Source organism: Mchenga conophoros, linkage group LG2 (genome assembly GCF_057382185.1).
Source record: "Mchenga conophoros isolate Kocher_MC1m ecotype Shallow Benthic linkage group LG2, M_conophoros_male_GT1.1, whole genome shotgun sequence".
NCBI lineage: Eukaryota > Metazoa > Chordata > Actinopteri > Cichliformes > Cichlidae > Mchenga > Mchenga conophoros.
The window spans coordinates 38631489-38653000 of record NC_140527.1 but is presented as its reverse complement, the minus strand read 5'-3'; the positions used below and the strand labels follow the sequence as shown (position 1 = coordinate 38653000).

Below are 21512 nucleotides of genomic sequence, written 5' to 3'. Positions count from 1 at the left end.
CACTGTATGCTAGGGAAGACTAGCCAGCATCCAGTGGATCACATGCATGCAATCTGAGTAGGAGTACTGTTGACTTTGAAGTTTTACATTAGCGCTGCCCTGTGAGCATTGCTCACGTCATTAATCCAGACATATCAATTAAAAATTAAGTATAGGGAAATGTGAACCCCAGAAACCTTAAAGTGGACATTTACAGCTCCGTGTTTATGTTTGTTTGGGTCTGCCGGAGCTACTGGAGACTTTCGGTTCAAAATAATCCAGGTTGCTGGTTGCTGTGGCATCTGCGCTCATGACAAGAACTGAGATGACCATATTAAAGATGTCCCCTGATACTCATACAGAAAAGGCTGATAAGAAACGTTTAACGCAGTCTGAATTTTGGCTGTTTAGGGTTACATAACCATATGTTGACCTCATTCATTATTTGAAGCCTCGTTCTTGTCCAGTTTTATGATCAAAAGCTATAACAGCAAATATGTAGGACAGGAAGTAAGGAGAAGTATAATAGGTTCCTTTTTATGTCTCAGCTTTTTCCCCTTTCAGCAGAATTAAGCAAAAATACATATTTGATTTTCTCTTCTTATCTTCCAGGCTACATGATTCCTGTCAAATATTCTTCTGTACTACTCTCCAGTGTTTCAGTTTAAAAGGATCTTTACCTCAGCAGGACATTTGTTGTTTTTTTAGTGTGTTTACTGATAGGTTTGTAGCTTGAACCCATCCGCTGGAACGTTGAAGACAATATAATTACACTGCTAAGCAAGACACAAATAGGCAAAGTTCTTCATGTTACTCGTGCACGGGAGAGAACCAGACAGAGCGCCGTTCCTTCGCTTGACCCCAGTAGCTCTCGTCCGTTCTCCCGTACCACTGTTCTTTTATTGAGGTTACATGAATATGCATAAGTTCATTAACATATGACGTCTACATACACACAAAGAGTACCTTGCCTGTGTGTGTGTGTGTGTGTGTGTGTGTGTGTGTGTGTGTGTGTGTGTGTGTGTGTGTGTGTGTGGACTGCTGATCAAAGGGTCAAACATCCTTGGTCAGGAAGAGGGTAGACTAGACCCCCCCCCGGTGAGGAAGTCCAGCAGTTCATCTAAACAGAAAAGCACTTAGACTAGAACAGACGTAGCTACGTTAATCCTACCATAAAACAATAAGACACGGTATGACCTCTCATGCTCCCAAAGTGCTGTCTAATACACACAAAGTTTGCAGACTATCAAGGATCAAAACCTCTACCAATCTACAACTAATTACAAAACTCTAAGCATATATAAGTAAATATTTCTAAGCATAAATAACAATCAACAATACAAATCTAACATTTACCTTATCAGGAAGGGGGCACTTTAAACGTCAACTGCTGCAAGTATAAAGTTCAGGACTAAACCTCACTTCTATTTGCATGTGTGAGAGGAGATGAGAGATGTGTACTTCCCATTTCCAGTTCTGCACTAAGCAGTTTCATGCTTTGTGCTTGATGTTGCTGGCAAGTTCCAGGCTGCAACGTCCCTAGACGCATGACGCAGCATCTGCCTCCTGCATAGAAAGCATGCATTTTAAAGGCCTAAGCATTATACCCGTCTGCATCTGCAATGTGTTAGTCCTTGTTTTTAGTGGCAAAGTAAGATGCAAAAATGCCTTTTACAAATCAAATATTTAGTCAGGGTTTTAAAAACAACAAGGAAAAATGTGTTACACGCATAAGCATCTCTGCGACCCACATACAGCGCTCACGAGGCCTCGCTAGTTTTGTTTTAGCCAACAGAGCTCCATCCCACTTTGCTGAACTCGGTACTTGGTGGGAGTCAAACAGTGCCTCGTTTTTCCAAAGGAGTGGAAAGAAGAATTGCATCCATGTGGGGACAGATTTTTCAGCACTAAATGTACCAAATCTGCTAACAACCTTCTTTTCTTTTCCTTGCAGAATAGTGTGTGATGATTAACTGAACAATGAATGGAGTTTCTGCTGTTCATAATTGAAAAAGTTTTCAAAGAATTTGAATTATATTGTATATTTTTTGTTGCACTTAAGTGTCTCAGATCGTCAGATACGACTGAAATGCTGTTTTAAAATGATAATTTCATTATTAAAGGAAAAAGGTCAATAGAAATATACCTGTGGTATGCCAGTGCTGCCCTTCTTCCTGTGTAGGTGAGTCACACTGTCCACACAGAGTAGGTGATTTCCTTTTCGGTGTATAATAGGGTTTTTCTCCAAGTTGGTGTTTTACTGTGAAGGTAGTAATACAAGATGTACTCTCAGTGACATGTCATTTGGCAAGCCTATTGTCTTTCCGAGGTACCTTCTCACTCCATAACAACTTGACCGTATAGTGGCATCAGATCATCACGCCCGAGCTGAGGCAAGCTTAGCATACATCACTTACAAACATCTTCTCAGTGATTGTGCAGACTGCAGTGATTGTAGCCTACAGTAATAACAGTTTGGCTAATGTATTGTGCATTGTGTGCTAGGAAAACACTTTGCAGTGCATAATGCATTATTTTGAATTCAGAGTGCAAAAATACTTTGCTTTTGTTAATAAATCTGAAAGAAAAGCTGTTGTATATGAGTCTAAAACCTCTAAAGCGCCAAGGTCAGCTGAGCTCTCTATTGATTTAGTTTGAGTTGGACTTTTCCTTTTCCTGACTCCGAAGGGTCCTTTGGGTGCGTTTCGACACGCACTAACTCAAACACTTCAAAACCCCTTTTGATCTCACTTTTATTTGTGCTCAAAGCAGACTTTTTGAACTTATCAAATGTCTTTCCCCCCATGCTGCAGGATATGAAAAGACAGAGGACGCATCAGAAAAGACATCCTTAGCTGACCAAGAAGATGCCCGGCTCATATATCTCAACCAACCACAGTTCACCAAATTTTGCAGCAATCGAGTCAGGTAAGGAGATGTTGAGTTTCTAATAATCATGGCTGCATCTAGCCTGCAGTCTTAGAGCATACTTGTTGAAATAGGTAGTGGGCAACTTGAGCAGTAAGTAGAACCTAAGTTTGTGTGGTTTTAGATTCTGCAGTTTCATTTTTAGCTGCGAGCATGGTGATTTTCTTCAACACATTGGCTTTTTCAGCTTTTTTTTTTCAACGATGCATGAGCACTCAGGTGGAGTCCTGGGTGGCATCCGTGTTTGGACGGTGGAAAGGTTTGGCTATGTCAGCAATGGTTTCATTCGCTACACTTTTAGGGATACTGGTCACCTGTGGTTGTTGTGTCATTACTTGTGTCAGAGGATTGTTGGTAAAAATGATGGCTAGTGTTGCGTACCCTGGACGGGTGGATTCAATCTACCTGAGGAACTTAGATGCCATGGAGTGGGCCGAGGAGTGATACAACACGAGGTGTGGTGAATGTCAAAAGAGGGAATGTGGAGATACAGAAATTCTTTTATTGCTGCCATATAATCTGCATCATTATACCTGCATTAATAACATTCTTTACAGCATTATTTCATCTAATAATATTTCTCACAGTATTGATACTGCATTACAGCTGTTTATTGAAGATGTCTATTTGAGGATCCTTCCATTATGTTAACTTTTATTACAAGTACGGTCAGAAGTATTTTACACACATTGCATATTTGTGCCTATTTTGAGTTGATGTTCAGTTCATTAAGGGTTTTAAGCTTCACTGGCGTGACTGTCCAGGTGATCCATGCTGAGGGAAACTAGAACATAGAAGGATAGCTGCATGCTTACAGTACATATAATACATATAATCTAGGAATGTGTCCGGCCTGAGGCCTCAACTCATTTGGTGTCTCACTGTATTTTATTCTACTTGGTAACAGACGATCAGAGTCAATAATTAGCCTCAGAGACCCTGAGGGCTTGAAGTTTATTACCTTGTATGGACGGTGTTATAGAAAAGAGAAGTTCTATGTCTGCTTATAGCTATTAAAGATGTACGATTAACTGTGACTAATGTCTGGAACCTATTTTAATCTGTCATTGACGCCATGGGGGGCGTGTACCCCACTGCTTTATAAGTGTCCACAACATGTATTTTGGTCAGAAGACATATGTTGATGTTTTCTCCGGGCTGTTAATAAACTCATCGTTTGATTGCACTTTTCTGGGGCCTCCGTGGTTTGTGACACTGCTCTACATTGATCGATTTCGTGACAACATGTATCGCCTGCTCATGCTTCATGATGAACCAGCAGCCAAACATGCTTTAACCCTAAATTAACCTGCAGATTTACAATCACATGATTTGATCATTTCCAAGTAGCAAACATTTAGAAGAGTTTTCAGATCTTTGTAGCAGATACTGTGGAAATTTGGAGCAGAAATAGTTTCAGTCTCTTTGCGATCCCTTTTCTGGTGTGATTGCAAAGTAGAGGTGAGAAATAAAGCCTCAAAATATCACAATATTTCTAGAAAAATGGAACCCTATTCCTGATGATATTTCTGAAAATACCAAACATTTTATTGACATTTACACCCTCCAGGCAGCAGCACTTGTAAATGTAAGTATACGAAGGGCATTTTCCATTCTTCTTTTCCCATGATCTGCTGTCAGGCAGTGATGACACACTACTTAATTCAAAGTATGAATCTATTACCACAAGGTTCCAGCAGCAGTAGCATGACACTGCAGTAGTAGTGACACAATATTATATCTAATGACACAGCAGTACCCTGCTGCACAGACTAAATAGCAGGCTAGTCTGTGGTACCTAAAAATCTTGCTTTCAGACTTCTAATATTGACTTCTGAATAAGCCATAGCTGAAACACTGTACAGATCACCTGCTCTTGTGCTGTAGAGAGAGTTCAGGTACAGCCATGACAGCACCCTTAGCCATATGATATTTGATACCTGCAAGATTTGTAATGCTGGTGCTGCATCAGTGCATATACCCAGACTGGCCTGTTTATCTTCTTGCGTATCTTGGAGAAGTGGAGTGCTTTTAGCTTTAAAGGTCAAGATTGTTGGGTCAGGCCTCCCTCTGTCAAGGAGTGTTACGGTTACCATTCCTGCCTCACAAACAGCGTGCTTACACAGAGACCGCTACAAACTGAGCTGGATTAGTAAATAGAAAGAAGCAAACTAGGATGGAGCCCATTGTTACCTCAGCTTCATGAGTTTACAACATAAATCAGACAACAGTAAATATGAGGTATATTTTTTATTAGCACAGTTTGTTTTACTCTGTGAGGCCGATTCTCAGCTTCACAGTCAAAAATATGCGTTTAGTTTTTTAACTTTTATTAGTTAATTTTATTAATATCTCCATTACTTTAGTTTTGTTATTACTTATAAAGACCATCGTCAGTGAGACAAAATACATATTAAAATCTGCTTGGAGTACCATATGATTGATATTTGAATAACAGTAAAAAGCACTGGAGGTTTAAGAAATATGGCTTTTAAGATTGCATCAAACATTTGCTGAAGGCAGTGGCCTGATGTGTGCTGTGTCACACCAACTCTAAGCCGTCTAAGTGTTCAAAGACAGTAGTGATGATATGAACATACTTTGGTTAAAATAGGTTAGATGTTAATAATAATAAATATGGCATTATCTCAGCATTGAACAGCTTGCAGATTGACTCTGTGTTCATGAAGGTTCGTCTTTGGCGGGTTTAGAAAAAGATTTATTTGTGCTTTAAAGCGGAGACCTGATTTGTTGCTGTCTCCAATGTTGCATGGTCTTTGACACATCTTCCCACTGCTTACATGTCATTGTCCACCATCACATGCATATTTCTCCTGTTAGCTAATGGATCTGCATCATGGGTCTGCGTCCCGTGTTAGGGTTTTAGTGAATTGTTTGTTCAGCTGCACAGTTTGTCGTGCAGATCTGGTCGTAATGGAAAGGCGAATAATTGCTGGGATGTTGACAGGCAAAGAGGAGTGGCTGTGCAAACCATTTTCCTGTTGAGCATTCAGGAAATGCTGCTCTCTCTTTTGAGGAAAACAAGGAACATATGAATAGACGCACACTGACGTGGGTCCAAACACACAGTGACCCAGACATGCAAATTACTTTAATTGTTTTGGTATGTGTAGCTTATTTTGTCTCACTTACTGAATCACAGCAACTAAGCTTTACTGCGTAGGATTTATTCTTGATATATTTGGTGTTCTGTTAAATAAAATTTGAAGTTTTGTGAATAATGAGTCAAGTTAATTATATAATGCATGCGATGCCCGCCATGCCCGATTCACTAATACTTTAATGTAAAGGTACTGATGTGGCGTAGACACTGAACATCTCAAGGATCTGAGAGGACATTGAGACATAATGGCTCAATGTCCTAAAGTGTCTAAGCCAAGTCGAACATTATCAAAGCATCCTGTCTGAGAGTGCATTCATCCTAAAGAAATGATGTATTCATTATTATGAATGTAAGATATATAAGAAGGAGATGGAGAGATTTTATTAACCTGAAAAAAGTTCTATAAAAAACCTTTCAGAATAAAATGTTGGGTTGTTTCCTGCAGCCACTTTATTCAAAAAAGAGTTTTTGCTGACATGAAAGAGAGACCTACTTATAAAAACGTGTGAGCTGGAAAACCAGCGAAGGTTTCACTGCATGCTGATGGACTGAGGGGCTAGGCAGCTTCAGTGCTGTCACAAATCTGCTGACAAGTAGGACCACACAGACTGTGGTGAATTTAAATAACTCAGAATTTGTACAATTACATGAAACTTGCTTTAAGGAAATGTAGAACACATCACTATACTAGCAGTAGTATAGTAAATATGGGAATGCCAAATATAAAAGGTAGAACCAAGCAACCAAGACCCAAGACACGAGCTTCTGGTTTCTGGGGAAGAGAGTGAGAGAGTTAGTGCACTAGCTCTCTTTTTTATCAGTCGGCTGCTGACGGGCGTGCTGCTCTCTGGACCCGCATCCACCACAAAACCAGGAAGAAAATGCAGATAAAAAAAATAAGCAGAGTGGGAGGGGTTATCACAGTGCATGACAGCAATGCTGAACAAAGGGAGATGGGCTCAATGTGCTGTTGCTCAAAGCTATACACGAATTATGAAAATATAAGAACACAGATAAGGGGCCCAAAAACTTTGCACATGTCCCGATCAGTTGTTACACAAATTACCTGCAGTCAGACACACAGTCCAGGGCAGCGTGTGGTTCCGCTGACGGTGGAATCCCAAGGCCGAAAAGCTAAAGTTTCTGTTGACAAGAAAGTCAACACCTTTGCAGCAGTTTTATTTGACACAATCTTCACTGAGATCTTTAGACTTTAAACTAAAACTCAACATGTCTGACTCTAATTCCTGTATGGTTATTCTCTGCTTAAAAGCTATGTGAACGTCTGAAAAAGGCAGAAAGTGCATCTTTTAATCCAGAATAACATCAGTCCAGATCAGACTGTGTCATAACTGTAATGCAGCTTGTACACATGAATGCTGAAGAACGAATGTTAGGATTTAGAAAAAGTTTTCAGTCAGACTCAAATGCAATATGGCAGAGAGGCAGGGTCGCGATTAGGCTTTTAAGCTTATTTACTGAGTGTCATCATCTGGTCTCTCCGGTCTGAGTCCACAGCTGGTTAACCTTGTTCTTGTTTGTGGTCCCTGGAAACACGCATGGCTGAAAACTCCATAATGTGCTCATAGTGGCACTCATTAGAGGTTGTAATGCAGCAGGAGACATTAATCATCTGCTGGCTGTTCTTCAGGGTTGCCCTCCTATGCTTGTGTGTTAGTAAAACAATACGAGCCATATACTGTAAATAATACTGCAAATGATGGTTAAACATGCTAAACACTCACTATACACAATACAGCCGCCATGATGTCAACTTATTTTCAGATGTCTTTGTTTTGCTTGTCATGTTTTTCAATAATCAAATACTGATTTTCAGAATAATAAAAACAAAAATTCTTTAACAATTCTTCTGTAATTTTTATATTCATTGACAGCCTTGTTAACGATCTGAAGCATACCCTGCTTTACTATTCTGATCTACACTAATGGGGAATCTATTGAAAAATCAAATAAATTAAAACTAACCGTGCCATTGTGTTAACTAAGACTTGAAACTAGCAGTTCAGACTATGAATCACAGAGCAAGTGAGTTGAGTACGACTAACATTTAAAGAGACAAACGTCTTTTTTCAAACCAGAGGAGTCGCCCTGTCGAGTTATAAAGGTGAGTACAGGTTTATGTCCTCATTGGCTTTTTAGACTCAGAAGCATTATTCATCTTTCATATCCACTCTATGGTGTTTGCCAACGAGCAGTGGTGAAAAGTAACTTAAGCCCACGTGAGCTACGATGTGAAGAAATAGTGGTTTGCTGGAAGTCTCTTCCTGTGAACATGGGGTTCTTCCTTTCCACTGTCACCAAATGTTGGTCACTGTTTTCTCTTTAATACTGCAGGATCTGAGCCAACTATTGTTATTAATTAGCACTCTTTAATGAAATATGATATTATGTTTAAATAAATGGCAGAGGCATGGTTGAAAATGTTTAGCTGTCTCTTTGTTTCTTTTAACTAGCACACTAATCTTATTCAAAGATTAAACAAACAAAATAGGCTTTCATGATAACATTATACTCTGATTTGTGAGTAAGTGGAGGAAGTGCTCCTCTCATATCTTCTTGATCTCAGCTTACTCCCAGGAAACAAAATGAAGGATCCATAATCATCCATTAAGATGTATTATTGGAAGTGATTCTGTGTACAAAGGTAACCAGAGATGATTGGGCATATGCTCTGCAGCTTACCCCCATGAGATCAGAAGGCTTGAAGAAAATAAATCACAGAGAGCATGATGCATCCCCAGCCACACGTTCTTTGTATCTCAGGGGCAGACTGTATAACTATTAGGGCTGCCACGATTTGTCGACTAGTCACGATTACGTCGACTATCAAAATCGTCCACGACTGATTTAATAGTCGACGCGTCGTTTGAAGCTTTGTAAGATCATAAAAGACGCAGGAATAATAGCAGGATTTAAGAGTGTAATAACGGACTGAAACAGAAGATGGCAGCACTGCATGTACAAGGATGCCAGCTGCCGTTAAACCCCGAAGAAGAAGAAGAAGAAGAAGAAGAAGCAGCTGTGTCCCAGAATTCATAGCGCGGCCCAGCGCAGTTTCCAACAATGGCGGCAGCTAGTTAGTTTTAATATTACTCTTATTATTCTTTCTGGGTCACAAAATAAACGTTTAACATATTTTCAGGCGAGAATGTAGCTGTGTAAACCTCAAATATCGGCTCAGTTTATCAGGACACCACATATTTTCAAAAGCGCTCCGACGTTTTCGGAGACGTCTGTTACCCACTAGCTCGATAGCTAGCCGGGGGCTAGGTCACTAACGCGGTGAGAACACCGGACTCCCGGCAAATTGTTTTCAAACCCACCGCCGTCTTTCGCTGCTCAGGTTAAACATGATATATGAGTCACTTAGATAACTTAAAATGTTATTGTTTGGCTTTTTTTTTTTTTTGTATTTTATTTGTTCCTGAGTAAATAGGTTTGTCTGAGATTAAAGTTATAGTTTTTACACAGCTGAATAAACGTCAAGCAGACAGCTGATTATCAGAAGTGTGAGATGCTCCAGAATATACTCCGGTGTCCTGTTATATTTTAGATAGCAAGGAGTTTATTAAACTTCACTGAAACAATCTGCAAATTTCATTAAAATTTAATAAACTATCATCTTGTCTTTATTTTTAGTTAGCACAGACCTTAAACACTTAAAGCTGTAAGCTAATGATAGTTATATAAGAGCAGATGCTGCTGGTGCAATAAGCTGTACTTTTACGTTCAATGGATGATGATCTGATTAGTCGACTAATCGCATAAATAATCGGTGACTAGTCGACTATCAAAATAATCGTTTGTGGCAGCCCTAATAACTATACACCACAGTGCTTAGATGTTTAATATCCAAGGGACTTGCCATTTATTAATTTAAAGGTACTCGTGGTAATCTTTTAGCTGTATGATGTATGGCAAAATATTTAATAAAGGAGTGCAAGTGTGTGATCAATGGGTAAAATACAGTTAAAATTTTCACTAAGCAGTAAACCTGATCCTTTTAAACTGTTTTACTTAAAAAACAAACCCTGACATTACAGAAATTCAGCAAATCAGATGACGAGGACGGACGCAACAGAATATGGTGTGTAAGCAAAACCCAGGTCTTTCTTTCTCAACCAATCAGACAAACAAAGGGACACAGAAAATATTCTTCTTCCTTCCTTGTATTTGCATGTCTGACTTGTTGGTTGACTTTTTAGTCTTAGTTTCCTCTGATGATGATTGTAATTATGTATAATTATTCTACCCGAATAAAGCGACTTGGTTTCAGTTTTGCTTCAGTGTACAGTTGTTGTTTTAGCCTGTTTGTTGTGTTTTAAGGAAGTAGGAATGTGCAAATCTAGCTTTTTCCTGTTCTGATCTTTATACTAAGAGTTTGGCTTTGACTGCTGCATGCTGTCACTTGGAGTCGTAATAGTTTGTTTCTTGTGTGCTGACAGAAGCAGGTGAAGTGAGATAATAATTAATCGAGTTGAAGATGACATTATGTTACCAAATGTGTCATAAAAACGAACGTCTTCCACTCCTCTTTGCACGAGTCTCTCTGAGTAAGCATAATGAGAGGGGAATTTGAGAGACACTGAAGCCTCATCATCTGAACTTTGGGTAAAAAAGTAAAAGCGGGCGGCTTTGAAATGCCTCTGAAATGCTGCTGTTTGCCTCTTAGCTTCCAACTTGTTGTGTTAGCTCTCCAGCTAACTTGCTGCTGCTGTGGCATTGTGAGTGAACATGGAACACCTGCTCAAAACCCCACCTACAGGTTACCCAGAGATTTTAATTATTACACAAATTGAACGAAGTATATGCAGTCCAAGACCAAGTATCAATGAAAGGAAGAGTTGTTCTGATGGGTCTTTGTGAGGCTGGTATCACACTGTACTGCTGTCAGAACAATGCCTTTATGTTGCTCTAGAGCTGGGCGATAGAACGATAACGATATGTATCGCGATATAACTTTTACTCGATAGAGAAATTAAGCTATCGCGATAGACCTCGCAGCTCTTGTCCTCAAAAAAAAAAAAAAAGGTCAGCCAATCCAAATTAAGTAGCGCAGAGCCGAACCAATCACAGCCGCAGCGTCACGTCGCGTGACTTGTTACGTACAGCACAAGTGCCAAGCCGCACGTGTGTTTGTTTGGGAAGCAGCCAGCGCGTAATGGAGGAAATGAGTGTGCCGACTAGAAAAATCAACCGAGCGTGACCGAAGAGAAAACAGATGATGGTTCCAACGCCGGAGAGATTGTCGAACGGAAGAGCCATAGAAGTTCCGTAGTGTGAAGGTATTTCGGCTATTTCAAGTCTGACTAAAAACAGAGTAGCGTGCACTGTAAATGTGCCGAAAGCAAGTCTGGAAATACAATAAACTGGTGCATGCGTCACACTGTGCGCCACGTTATTGTTTCGGTGAAATGAATTTCTACAATACTGTTAATTCTACTCTCTGCAGTGTTTAAATGCTTACATATACACACAGTTACTGTCCCTCCACACATACGACTCGGTTCTGCTTCTATGCCCCAGCTTTGTTTACTTTTTCCCACCGAGGCTTCTAGACTTCTGATTGGCCAACATTTCTGCACGGTTAGGAATCTAGCGCCACCTGCTGCTTTGGCATGTTCATAGCAGCGTTTTCCTTCATTTCTGCCTTTATGTGTGGACGGGATTATTTTTTAAAACGAAAACGGAAAATCTCCGTTTTCAAAAATACCCGTGTACGTGTGGACGTAGCCTCAGTCTCTGACTGGAAGCGCTAATTCGTCATTCGGCTTTTGTCAGACTAAAGTAACTGTTAAAACTGTTTGAAAAGCTCAGCTATACAACAAGGAGAGAATTTCCTTTTAGTTCTCAGTTTATTTGATATTGACAAAAGTTAGTCAGTTTTGTCTGTTCTTCTGTAAAACAAACTAAGATTTATTTTTAGAATTAATATTTTGTTTCTAAGTGGAATTGACAGTTTAGTCTGTTTCGTTTGTTCTATTTTGAAACTTAAACGCTTTAGCGGCTGCCTTTTGTGTAGTTTGCAATATTTGCCTTTATCTATCTGAAAAAGTCTCATGTTCCTTAAGTACATCTACCCTGTTGAACTTATTATGGGAAATAAATATTTAAATAAAAACAAGCTGCTGATTATTTCACATTTTACTTGTGAGCAACGGCACATTTAAATCTTACAAATATAGTTATTTGGCTGATATCGTGATAGATATCGTTATCGCCTGAAATGAAAAAAACATATCGTGATATGAAAAAATCTCATATCGCCCAGCTCTATGTTGCTCTCTTTTTTTTTTTTTTTTTTTTTTTTGCCTGTCCCGTTTGGCTCTTTTGCATCAGAATTGTTGTCTAAAGGCAAAGAAAGATGCCCAACGGATTTACTTTACCAAACTGACCATCCCAGCCTTGCCGTAATGGTCCATTTGAGTCACCTTTTATTGTTTATTTTATTTTCACTTACTGAATACGGGACAGACTTGACTGGGGGAAAGAAGGGGAGAAAGAAAGAGGGAAAGAGAAACAGCTGAGAAGAGGGACGGGGGAGAAGGGCAAAAGACAAAAACCAACAGAACGGGCAGAGAAAAAAAATGCATCTATGGATCACCTGCTGAGAAAGAAAAAAGAAAACAAGCAGAAGAGAACAAGAGTAATAGAATAAACAACATCACAATGATATATGGGAATATGACAGTAAATACTAAATGTTAAACATTATTGTGCAGCACATAAGATCAACAGAACACAGTGTGCTTTGAGGTAGGAGCCAAAAAGGGTGTAGTTTGTGGGTGTGATCACCCGTGTGTACACCTGTGAGCATGGACGCGCTTGTTTTTTGTTTTTTTAAAAGGTTCCTTCATGTAATAATCTGCTAGAGGGTGTGGGGGGGGGGGCCACAGCCCCGTCCTCCAGGGCATGAAGCAGGTGTGGAGGAGATCAAAACTCCAGACATCCAGAGGCCCCCAGAACACAAGAGACCAAGGAAGACCAACAGAGGGGCAGCTGCACCACTGTCCCAGAAAGAGCTGAGGAGAGTCCCAGATGAGGGCTCACTCAGCAGCCGCGGAGCAGAAGCCAGGGGGAGTTGCAGTGACGCGCCCGTGAGCTCCGCCGGCAGCCAGCTGCGCCTGAGTGACCGAGGCCCAGGCCGAGAGGCCGGGGGCACCCCACCTCCGAAGTGGCCCGAGCGAGCCCCAGGCTCCAGGCCCCGATAAGCGGCCGCCAAGGAGTGAGCCGGTGTGTACCTGGACGCCCATCCCCGGACACAAAGAACCACCAACGCACCGATGTCTGAGGGAGTCCGCCACTGGCAGGGGAAGTGGTGGTAGGGGTGGTAGGCCTCCAAACCTTGGAGGGCCTGAGATGTCCCCAGAGAGGTGGCGCCTGACACCCAACCTGACATATAGACACAGACAAACAGGCACACACAGACACAAACATCCATTCCCACCCTCATGCTCTCATATGCACTTACTCCACACTCAACCAACGTGGAGACAGACATAAAGAGACGTTGTACACACGATCACACTCCCCAAGCGTACTCTACAAACCGGGTCTAGGTGCCCTTGCCCCTGGAGGGGGAACTGCACCCAGACCCAGGTGGTGTTTCCCTTTTCCCTGCGGTGGGGGGAGGCAGACCGCCCCGACTCCGCAGCAGCAGGAAGGCCCCACACTCCAGACCGCAGTCGGACGGCCAACTCCTCCTAGCCCCCCTGCTCCAGCAGGTCGCAGAGAACGGGGGTGAGAGAAGACTCCGAACCTCCCTCCACCCGCTCATTGTAATGTTGATGCATGTGTGTTCTAAGGTGCATTTAAAACCCAGGAGGGCATGGAGCTACCTGCCAGAGAGCAGCAGGTAAGCGCATGGTCCCTCCTGCTAGCCCTCAATGTCTACGTGTATTTAAAATTGAGAGGTGGGCAACGATGCCAGGGGTGGGGTGTACACCCTGATGGTACTTTGGACTCCGTGATTGTGCCCACCCCCAAGATCCTATATGTATGTGTAATGAGAGTGTGAGTAATGTGAATGTCTAAGTTGTGGGATAAAATTGAGGCAGAGGCAGCCAGAAGGGGACAGAGGGGGGGGGTAGCCTCCTCTGCACCCTGGTGACATACCCCTACTCCAAGGCCCTGCATGTGTGGGTGGTTGTGGAGGAGCGGGAAGAGGGAGGCAGCTCTCTTGCTTTGCCAGACAGATGCAGTGTGTACCAGGCCGGCATGATGACAGTTACTGTGTTTATTTTCTTCATTCCTCCGTGCTGCAATTCAAAGCTTGTCCGCTTTTCTGCGACTACATTGTGCTTCTGGGTGTGCTACAAGTGAAATTGCAAAAAATATGCTTGTCATCTATGATTCAGACTAACAGGAGGGAAACAATGATATGACTGATGTTGAACTGCATATGCTCGTTGCACTGTACTTGCTGATATTCTGCATGTGTATGTCTAAAGGCTCTGGTCTGCGTGTGAGTAAGCAAAGCCCTGCCAGTGGCTTGGCATCCTTCTATGGTATAAATCTTCTCCCAAAGTGGCTGCTCTGACTGACCCTTTAACACAGCTGTAAATCAGACTGCTGGAGGCCTGACTTTGGGGCTGCTGATGGCTCCACCAGCCTAGCACCAACAGATCTGCCAGGAGGTCTTTATGACCCGACTGCCAGCTAACTTCCTGCTCCTAATTATTCTTTACGATCACTGAGTCCACTGGGCTCTGCTGTTCATCAGTCGCACATCCAGACAAGTCTTTGCATCGCAAAAGACCTCGTAGAATGGGTGGGCGGAGGGGCAAGGAGCTGCTTAATGCTATGCAATTATATGTCCAGGGTGATCTAAATATATGGCTTCACAACAAGTACAGCTAGAGCATCACCATAATGCATTTTACATCAAACAATCAATGTGACTGAAGCACAGTGTTTAACAAAAGTATCGTATTGTCTGTTTAGGAATTATAGTTACATAGATCCCTGTTTTAGAGGCTCAAAGGTAACTGGATCATTGAGTGAGTTTCATGGCCAGGTGAGGCCTGCTGGGTTTTTAGAGTTGGACTTGTATTTGTTAGCTATTCGTTGGAATTTTCAAATACATTTTCAAAGTGATGTTAAGGAAAGTCTGGGGCGCCATCATTAGACAGAAAAACAAAGTAAACATATTATTGAGATAGCAAAATCTTTAGCAATGGCCAGATCAACACTGGTACGTTCTTAAAAGTAAAAGGAGTGCACTGGCCATTTCAGCAATACCAGAAGACCTGAAAGAGGATGAACGACAACTAAAATATATGGTCATATGGTTGTTATAGCATCAGCATGTATGGCTACCACTGAAATTGGGTAACTTGGGTAACTAGTGTGATGATGTTACTGTTGGTAAACGTAGCAGGGTCAGTTGTGATCTGTGGTCAGCTTCTGCCAAATGCTCTCTGAGTTACTGGATTATTACAATTAACCAATGTTTACTTTGTCTTCTCTCTCTTTCATATCCATGCTGGCTCCCTCTACCCATGGCCTTGTTTTCTACTTGATCTGGTCTTCAGCACAGCAAAATATAATGTCCTCACCTTCCTCCCTCGATTCCTGTACTCACAGTTCAGGAGGGCAGCCAATGCCTTTTTCCTCTTCATTGCACTCCTTCAGGTAAGATGTTTTTGTTGTTAATTACATCACCTCTCATCACTTTCCTTTCTTTCCACTGAACTTTTTTAATTCATTTTTTTTCATGTTTTTTTTAAGCGTACACCATGACCTAGACTCCATTTCTCTCGGTCACGTCTGTAATTTCATATGCACTCAGTCACACAAACATACATGCAGATGCAGTGCTTTATATAGATCCTGATCATGAATAATACATGTAATACTGTGTGTGTCTGCTTGAAAAGGAAAAGAGATTTATCTACGGGCTCGTCACAATAGGCCTCGTTCACTAATGTGGTCATGGAAATGTTCTTACAGGGGAACACAAAGTAAGTTCTTAGACGTTATTATCAGGTTCATGAAACCTGCTCAGCAGCATAGTAGTGAATCAGAATCGATAGGGCTGGTGCTAGCTGTCTGCATACGTCCGCGCTTCCATCGTTTTCCGCTATATTTAGAAATAATGAAGCTGAACAAAGCATTGCACCTATTATTTTTACAAACGGAAAAAACAGGAAAAATAGAAGAGGGGAAAAAGCAATGGTTTGATATGTTGATTAGAAAAATATGAATAAAAGATGAGCAGAAACACCAGGAGTGCCAGGTCTTTTAAGCTAAGAGTAACTCACTGCAGTTACTGGAGAAACATCAATAACTGGGATGTTGCCAAGAAATTTGAGTGTAAGTGATGTCCAGCAAAAATGCAAGCCTGCTTTTAATGAATGCAAAAGTGAGTATACACACACTGAGTAATGGCAACGTTTAATGTGGCAAACTGTTGCAACATTACCAGCTGGTTGTTACCCCGACCGCACACAGACTAATCTGCAGAACAATGTAAAATTAGTTTTACTGCCGTAACTATTACATTAAAACAAACAAGGAGACTGTTGGTATATTTGGTTATGAAATGAAGCTTTTTAGAATTCAAATGTGACCCTACTCTGCTGTGCTAAGCATTAAAACTGTGTGTGATCTCTGTGTTGTGTGTGAGTATTTCATTTCTTTTTTTCCCAATTGTGTTTTGTTACTGTTGTGTGTTTTCATACACCAGGAATTTGTGTGTGAAAGTTTCGTACGTTTTATTAGGTTCAAACAGATTTGTGTGTACACGCTTTGTGAATGGGGTGCAGCGATACTACAGGTTGGTGATGTTTTGGACTGGGCCTTGGGTGACTCTGCACTGTGCCGCTAGGAAGTGCAGGAACTGCGTTGTGCGTTGACTTACACACACAAGTAGTGAATGAGAGCCACACTGGAAAATGGGTCAGGGATGATATGCAAATCTTTAGCCATTAAATTTGTTTAAAGAAACGAGCTTCTCCTGGGAAGAGGGTTTCACTTTCTTTCTCATTATCAGCTGTGGTCATGTTTTGATTATTTCCCAACAGTAGCCACAGATCTCAGCATTGCTGGCACTGCTTTTGATTTAGCAGAACAAAGGATTTCTTGCCCAGAGAACTTTATAGTGGATTGCTGCATAAGACAACATTAATCCCTTTTGAGAACTTAAAGCCTCGACCGCCAATTATCGCTACATGATTCAAAGAAGCTGAAATCCATATCTCAGGTGTTCAGAGCTTACCAGGAAAGATATAAAAAAGTGGACCAAAGGAAAGCTCAATAGCACTCCTTTTCTGTCTTTGCTGATATTCATCCTGACAGACTATCTCTTGTTAATGAGAGCTCTAAGGATGGGAAAGGACTCATTCCAGTGACCTTGAAGTAGCTGCTTTGAACAGCAGCCAGTGCGAGTCTTCGTTACCTGCCCTGTCGATGCTGCGACCTTGAATAAAACATCCATGCAGATGAGAGAGACGAGAGATCTGTTTCATGCAAGTTTCCTTCTAGCGGTGTAACAGGGGCTGTCTCACGAGGCCCGGCTTGGCTCTAATTTTGCTGATGTTTGGCTGTTAACGTCGAAAGACTTGGGTAGCCAAAAGAATTAAACATTCAGGGGTAATGAGAGAATTATAAAGGTACTAAGAGAGTTGTTTGTGCTGGATGTGACCCAGAATTTGCATCTTTTTTCTTTTGAGTGTGTTAAATAATAAGTCAAGCTAATAAAACATGAATTCTGATGCTAATGTTGATATCAATATCTGTTTTTCTGTAACATGCACATATCCAGTCTGAGAGAGTAACAAAAATGATCACAATTTATTTAATTGAAGTTGTGGTAGTTTAGGGCGACTCTTTTTCTCCTGTTGAGTCACCTAGCTGAGACGTGATAAGATAAGCTTTTATTTTCAGTTACTAAATTTGGCTATCACTGATTACTAAAGTTGAGATGAAATGGTTGCTGTGCCTTTCCTGGTTGGCAGTAATGCTTTTTGTCTTTCAGCGCCGTTCAAGAAAGTTCAGTTAAATAAAAAGTTTCTTCTTTTTCAACATTTAGCGAAACCACTATTTTTACAACGACTGCTAACTAATCGTGTTAAATAGTCATCATGTCATTACTGACCAAAATCCTTGTGACTTTTTTGATAGTCGAGCTTCAACTGAATTTCTTCTTTTTGTGTCTCTTTTAGCAAATCCCAGATGTGTCTCCCACTGGTCGCTGGACCACTCTGGTGCCGCTACTATTTATCCTGGTGGTGGCTGCTGTCAAGGAGGTCATTGAGGATCTGGTAAGACTGGCTTGGAATACTACACCGGCCTGGACCCAGTCCGGCCCACTGCATGGCTTTGGAAAATGTGGAAATGACAAAGATAAAGGGTGCAAAGTTTAGACTTTTAAGTCTAAAACCATGGGCTATCATACATATACACTCACTTTTTTTGCAGTAGGTCCACAATTTAAAAAGTCTGGTTTCCAATTAATGAGCTGGCAGTAGGTTTTTGGTAATTTGACCTATTTATTTCTTAAAGTGAAAGCCCGAAGAGCCATGCTTATGTGTTTCATTGATTTTGTGCAGCAGCGTTTCTTAATAAAGTCTAAAAACTGAGGTGTATTATTGAAATGGCTTAAATCACTACAGCTCCAAACGCATGGCTTTAGAATGGTATTCCACAAAGCAGTGACTCGGGTCACAGTCACAGTGGTTAACGTCCATTATTTGTATGCAGTCGTTGCTTGAGAGCCATCACCCACCCGGCCTAGAAAAGCATCATTAATGCAGGAATTAATAAATGCACATCAGCAAGACCCTGATTAAAAAAAATCATGCTGTCAGCAACTATCAAAAGGCAATCAACATACTTCTGAAGGCCAAATTTGCATTCGGTTTGAAGCAGCATGTGCAAATCAGGTATCATATGGAGCTCCCCATACAATCCAGACAGTACAGACAAAACTATAGTGTAGTGGGTTTTTTAAAAAATGTTGTATTATGCAGTTTGTGCACAGAATTTTAAAGCTTTTCTACATGCATGCCTTAATATATTGCACCACAAAAATGTGCTAACACAACCTATCAAAGTTCAGTTGCCTCAGTAAATGAAATTCATCGAGCAAAATCCAAATTAACCCTGGAGAACCCATGGGGTCAGAGCCGACCCCATGGGTTCTCCAGGGTTAAAATAGTCCAGTCCCCTTTGCAGGAGTTTGTGATCGTCTTTCGCTTTATGTCATCTGTTTTCTTTGAAGCATGAATCAGGCAGTGATGGTTATGTGACCACAGCAGGAAACACCCCAACATGTGTACACACACACGATTGGACATCTCCGTGCACACACACACACTCACTTCAGAGGTCACAGCTGTGCCTTCTGCACCCTGAGTACTCATTCAGTCAATTAACCTAGATACTGAATGCTCGTGTACAGAGGCAGCTAGTAGCAACAAAACAAAACAGCGGTCTGCCTAAAGCAAGCCGGAGCTGTTGAACAGATGCTTGATATGTATGTAGGAGGAAGATTGATTTGAATAGTTGCTTTTGTGTGGTTTAATCTTTTTCGAGTTGAAGTTGGAAGCTTCAGCGTTCGCGTACTGTGGTGTAGTAACGTGATGCGCGCAATTCCGAACAAAGTGAGAGAATGTTGCATTTTACTGTATTGCAGTGACCCTGCAATGCGATCCTCTGTGCAGGTCCCAGCGGAGTTTTCTCTATACTATTAGCTGCTATCTCATGCTGAGGGAAACCAGCGCAGCACTTTCTCTCCTGGCCTGTTGTGAAAAACATGGGAACAGAGTGGTGATGACTCCGTCTTTATCGCTGAAGGTCACCTGCGCACGCGTCTGCTCCCTGTGCTGCGCTGTCTCTCACAAGTTGACCTGACAGGGCAACATCGACCCCTGACTTCATGAATCATGCACTATGGACACACACTGCACAGCACGTACTTTACCTTGTTGCTGGCAGCCTCCTCTGCAGCAGCAGACTCGGGCTGAAAAATGGTAGAGAAACAGAAATATAATACCTTGATGTATTTAACAATAGTGTGTGGTGCAGTTTTACACAGCAGTGTAGTTTCCTATTGCTCTCATAGTCACCTAAAACAAGCAGCTGAAAGAGCAAAGACAATCTTGTTTCTGTCCTTGTGGTTAAACGTCCTTCGCTGCTACTTAATGTCTCATTAGGTCCATGTTGAAGCAGGTTAATCAAGGTAACACTGCAGTAGCTGCTTTTATTCTTTCACTGCTTTCTGTATCTCCCCTCTGTGGCTGTGGTCTACAGAGACCTAATACTGCAGTAGTTACGCATAACCTCTGTGCGCTGCTTGCCTTCTACTGCACTATGATTATACACATCATCTAAATACCGTGCAGATCCTTTTTTTCGTGTCCACGGGGACACAAAGTGCAAAGGAGGCAAGGACAGTGGATTTGAGAAAAGGCAGTATAAATTGTGAAGTAGCTACAAATACAGCTCAGCTCCTCCTACACGTCTCTGAATAGAAGAGGGTCTGTGCAGCCGGACCTAATAGTGTGTGGATGAATCAAATTAGCTGACAGCTCTCGCACAAGGGATGATGAATGAGCTTTCCAAAGGTCTCTACTAGTAATTCTTTTTTCCCTGGGCATAGTGAAGGTGGTGAAGGCCGCGTGACACAGCAGGCTTTTTAATTATACACTACAAGCATGTTGCAGGAATTTTAAAACGACGTTGTTTTAAATTGAACAAACGCACATATGGGAAGAACGAGGGGATATACACAATAGTCTTCGTAGGATGCTAAAAGCTAAAAGCCTTTCATTCCTGGTGACACGACTCACTTCACCTTTACTGTCAGTGTTTTAAAGTAGCTCAAATGACTCAAAAAAGTTAAATTAGCTTAAATGAGAAAAGACCTCCTCCTCTTGTAAACACATTTTCCTTGTTAATTAAGTAAGACACAGGCTGCTTTTAGAGCTGCGTTTTAAAACACTGTGATCATTTATATGAGATTGATGCAGAAACACATTATTACTCACCGTGATGCTAGCTGACAAGCTGTCTGTTGGAATCAGCTGTTAAAGTCACAGCATGTTGCATGACTGTTCAGCCAACAAGAAGGGAAGTAATGCTGATGAGTTGAACTTTGATGTGGTCACAGGCAGTATGGTTTGTTTCGAACGAAGGGAGAAGCTACGTGAATGTGAAGCAGCTGATGGGTTTGTTTGTTTGTTTCACATCAGCTGATCTCTGAATTTTTAGGATCAATTCATTACTTTAAAAGATTCGAGAAATAGCTGGTTGTTGCATATCAGCAGCACAAAATGTATAGTTATTCATTTTAGAGTCAAACATCCACCTGCCAGCTGTGTGCATTTGTTATTAGTGCAGCAATTATACTTTAGGCCACTTTGGGTAAAACACTGCGTGACACAAGGGTTTGTACTGTAGTTCTAGTGTCTCTGCAGGAACTGTAAATAGCAGTCTCCTTCTCTCTTACTGTGATATG

The 21512-nt window shown here is 41.4% G+C and overlaps 1 protein-coding gene across 7 annotated transcripts in view; it reads left to right on the top strand.

The window, feature by feature from the left end:
• The window catches only part of atp8a1 (ATPase phospholipid transporting 8A1), a 111138-nt gene that overhangs the window by 16576 nt on the left and 73050 nt on the right, over positions 1–21512 (top strand). For all 7 annotated transcript variants that reach the window (XR_014888314.1, XR_014888313.1, XM_085245139.1 and 4 more), the window contains exons 2-4: positions 2793–2907; positions 15586–15685; positions 18217–18315. Coding sequence is in view for 5 of the 7 variants with exons in the window: in XM_085245139.1 (XP_085101265.1) it covers positions 2793–2907; positions 15586–15685; positions 18217–18315 (314 nt within the window). In the remaining 2 variants the exon portion in view is untranslated. The remainder of the gene's footprint in view (positions 1–2792; positions 2908–15585; positions 15686–18216; positions 18316–21512) is intronic.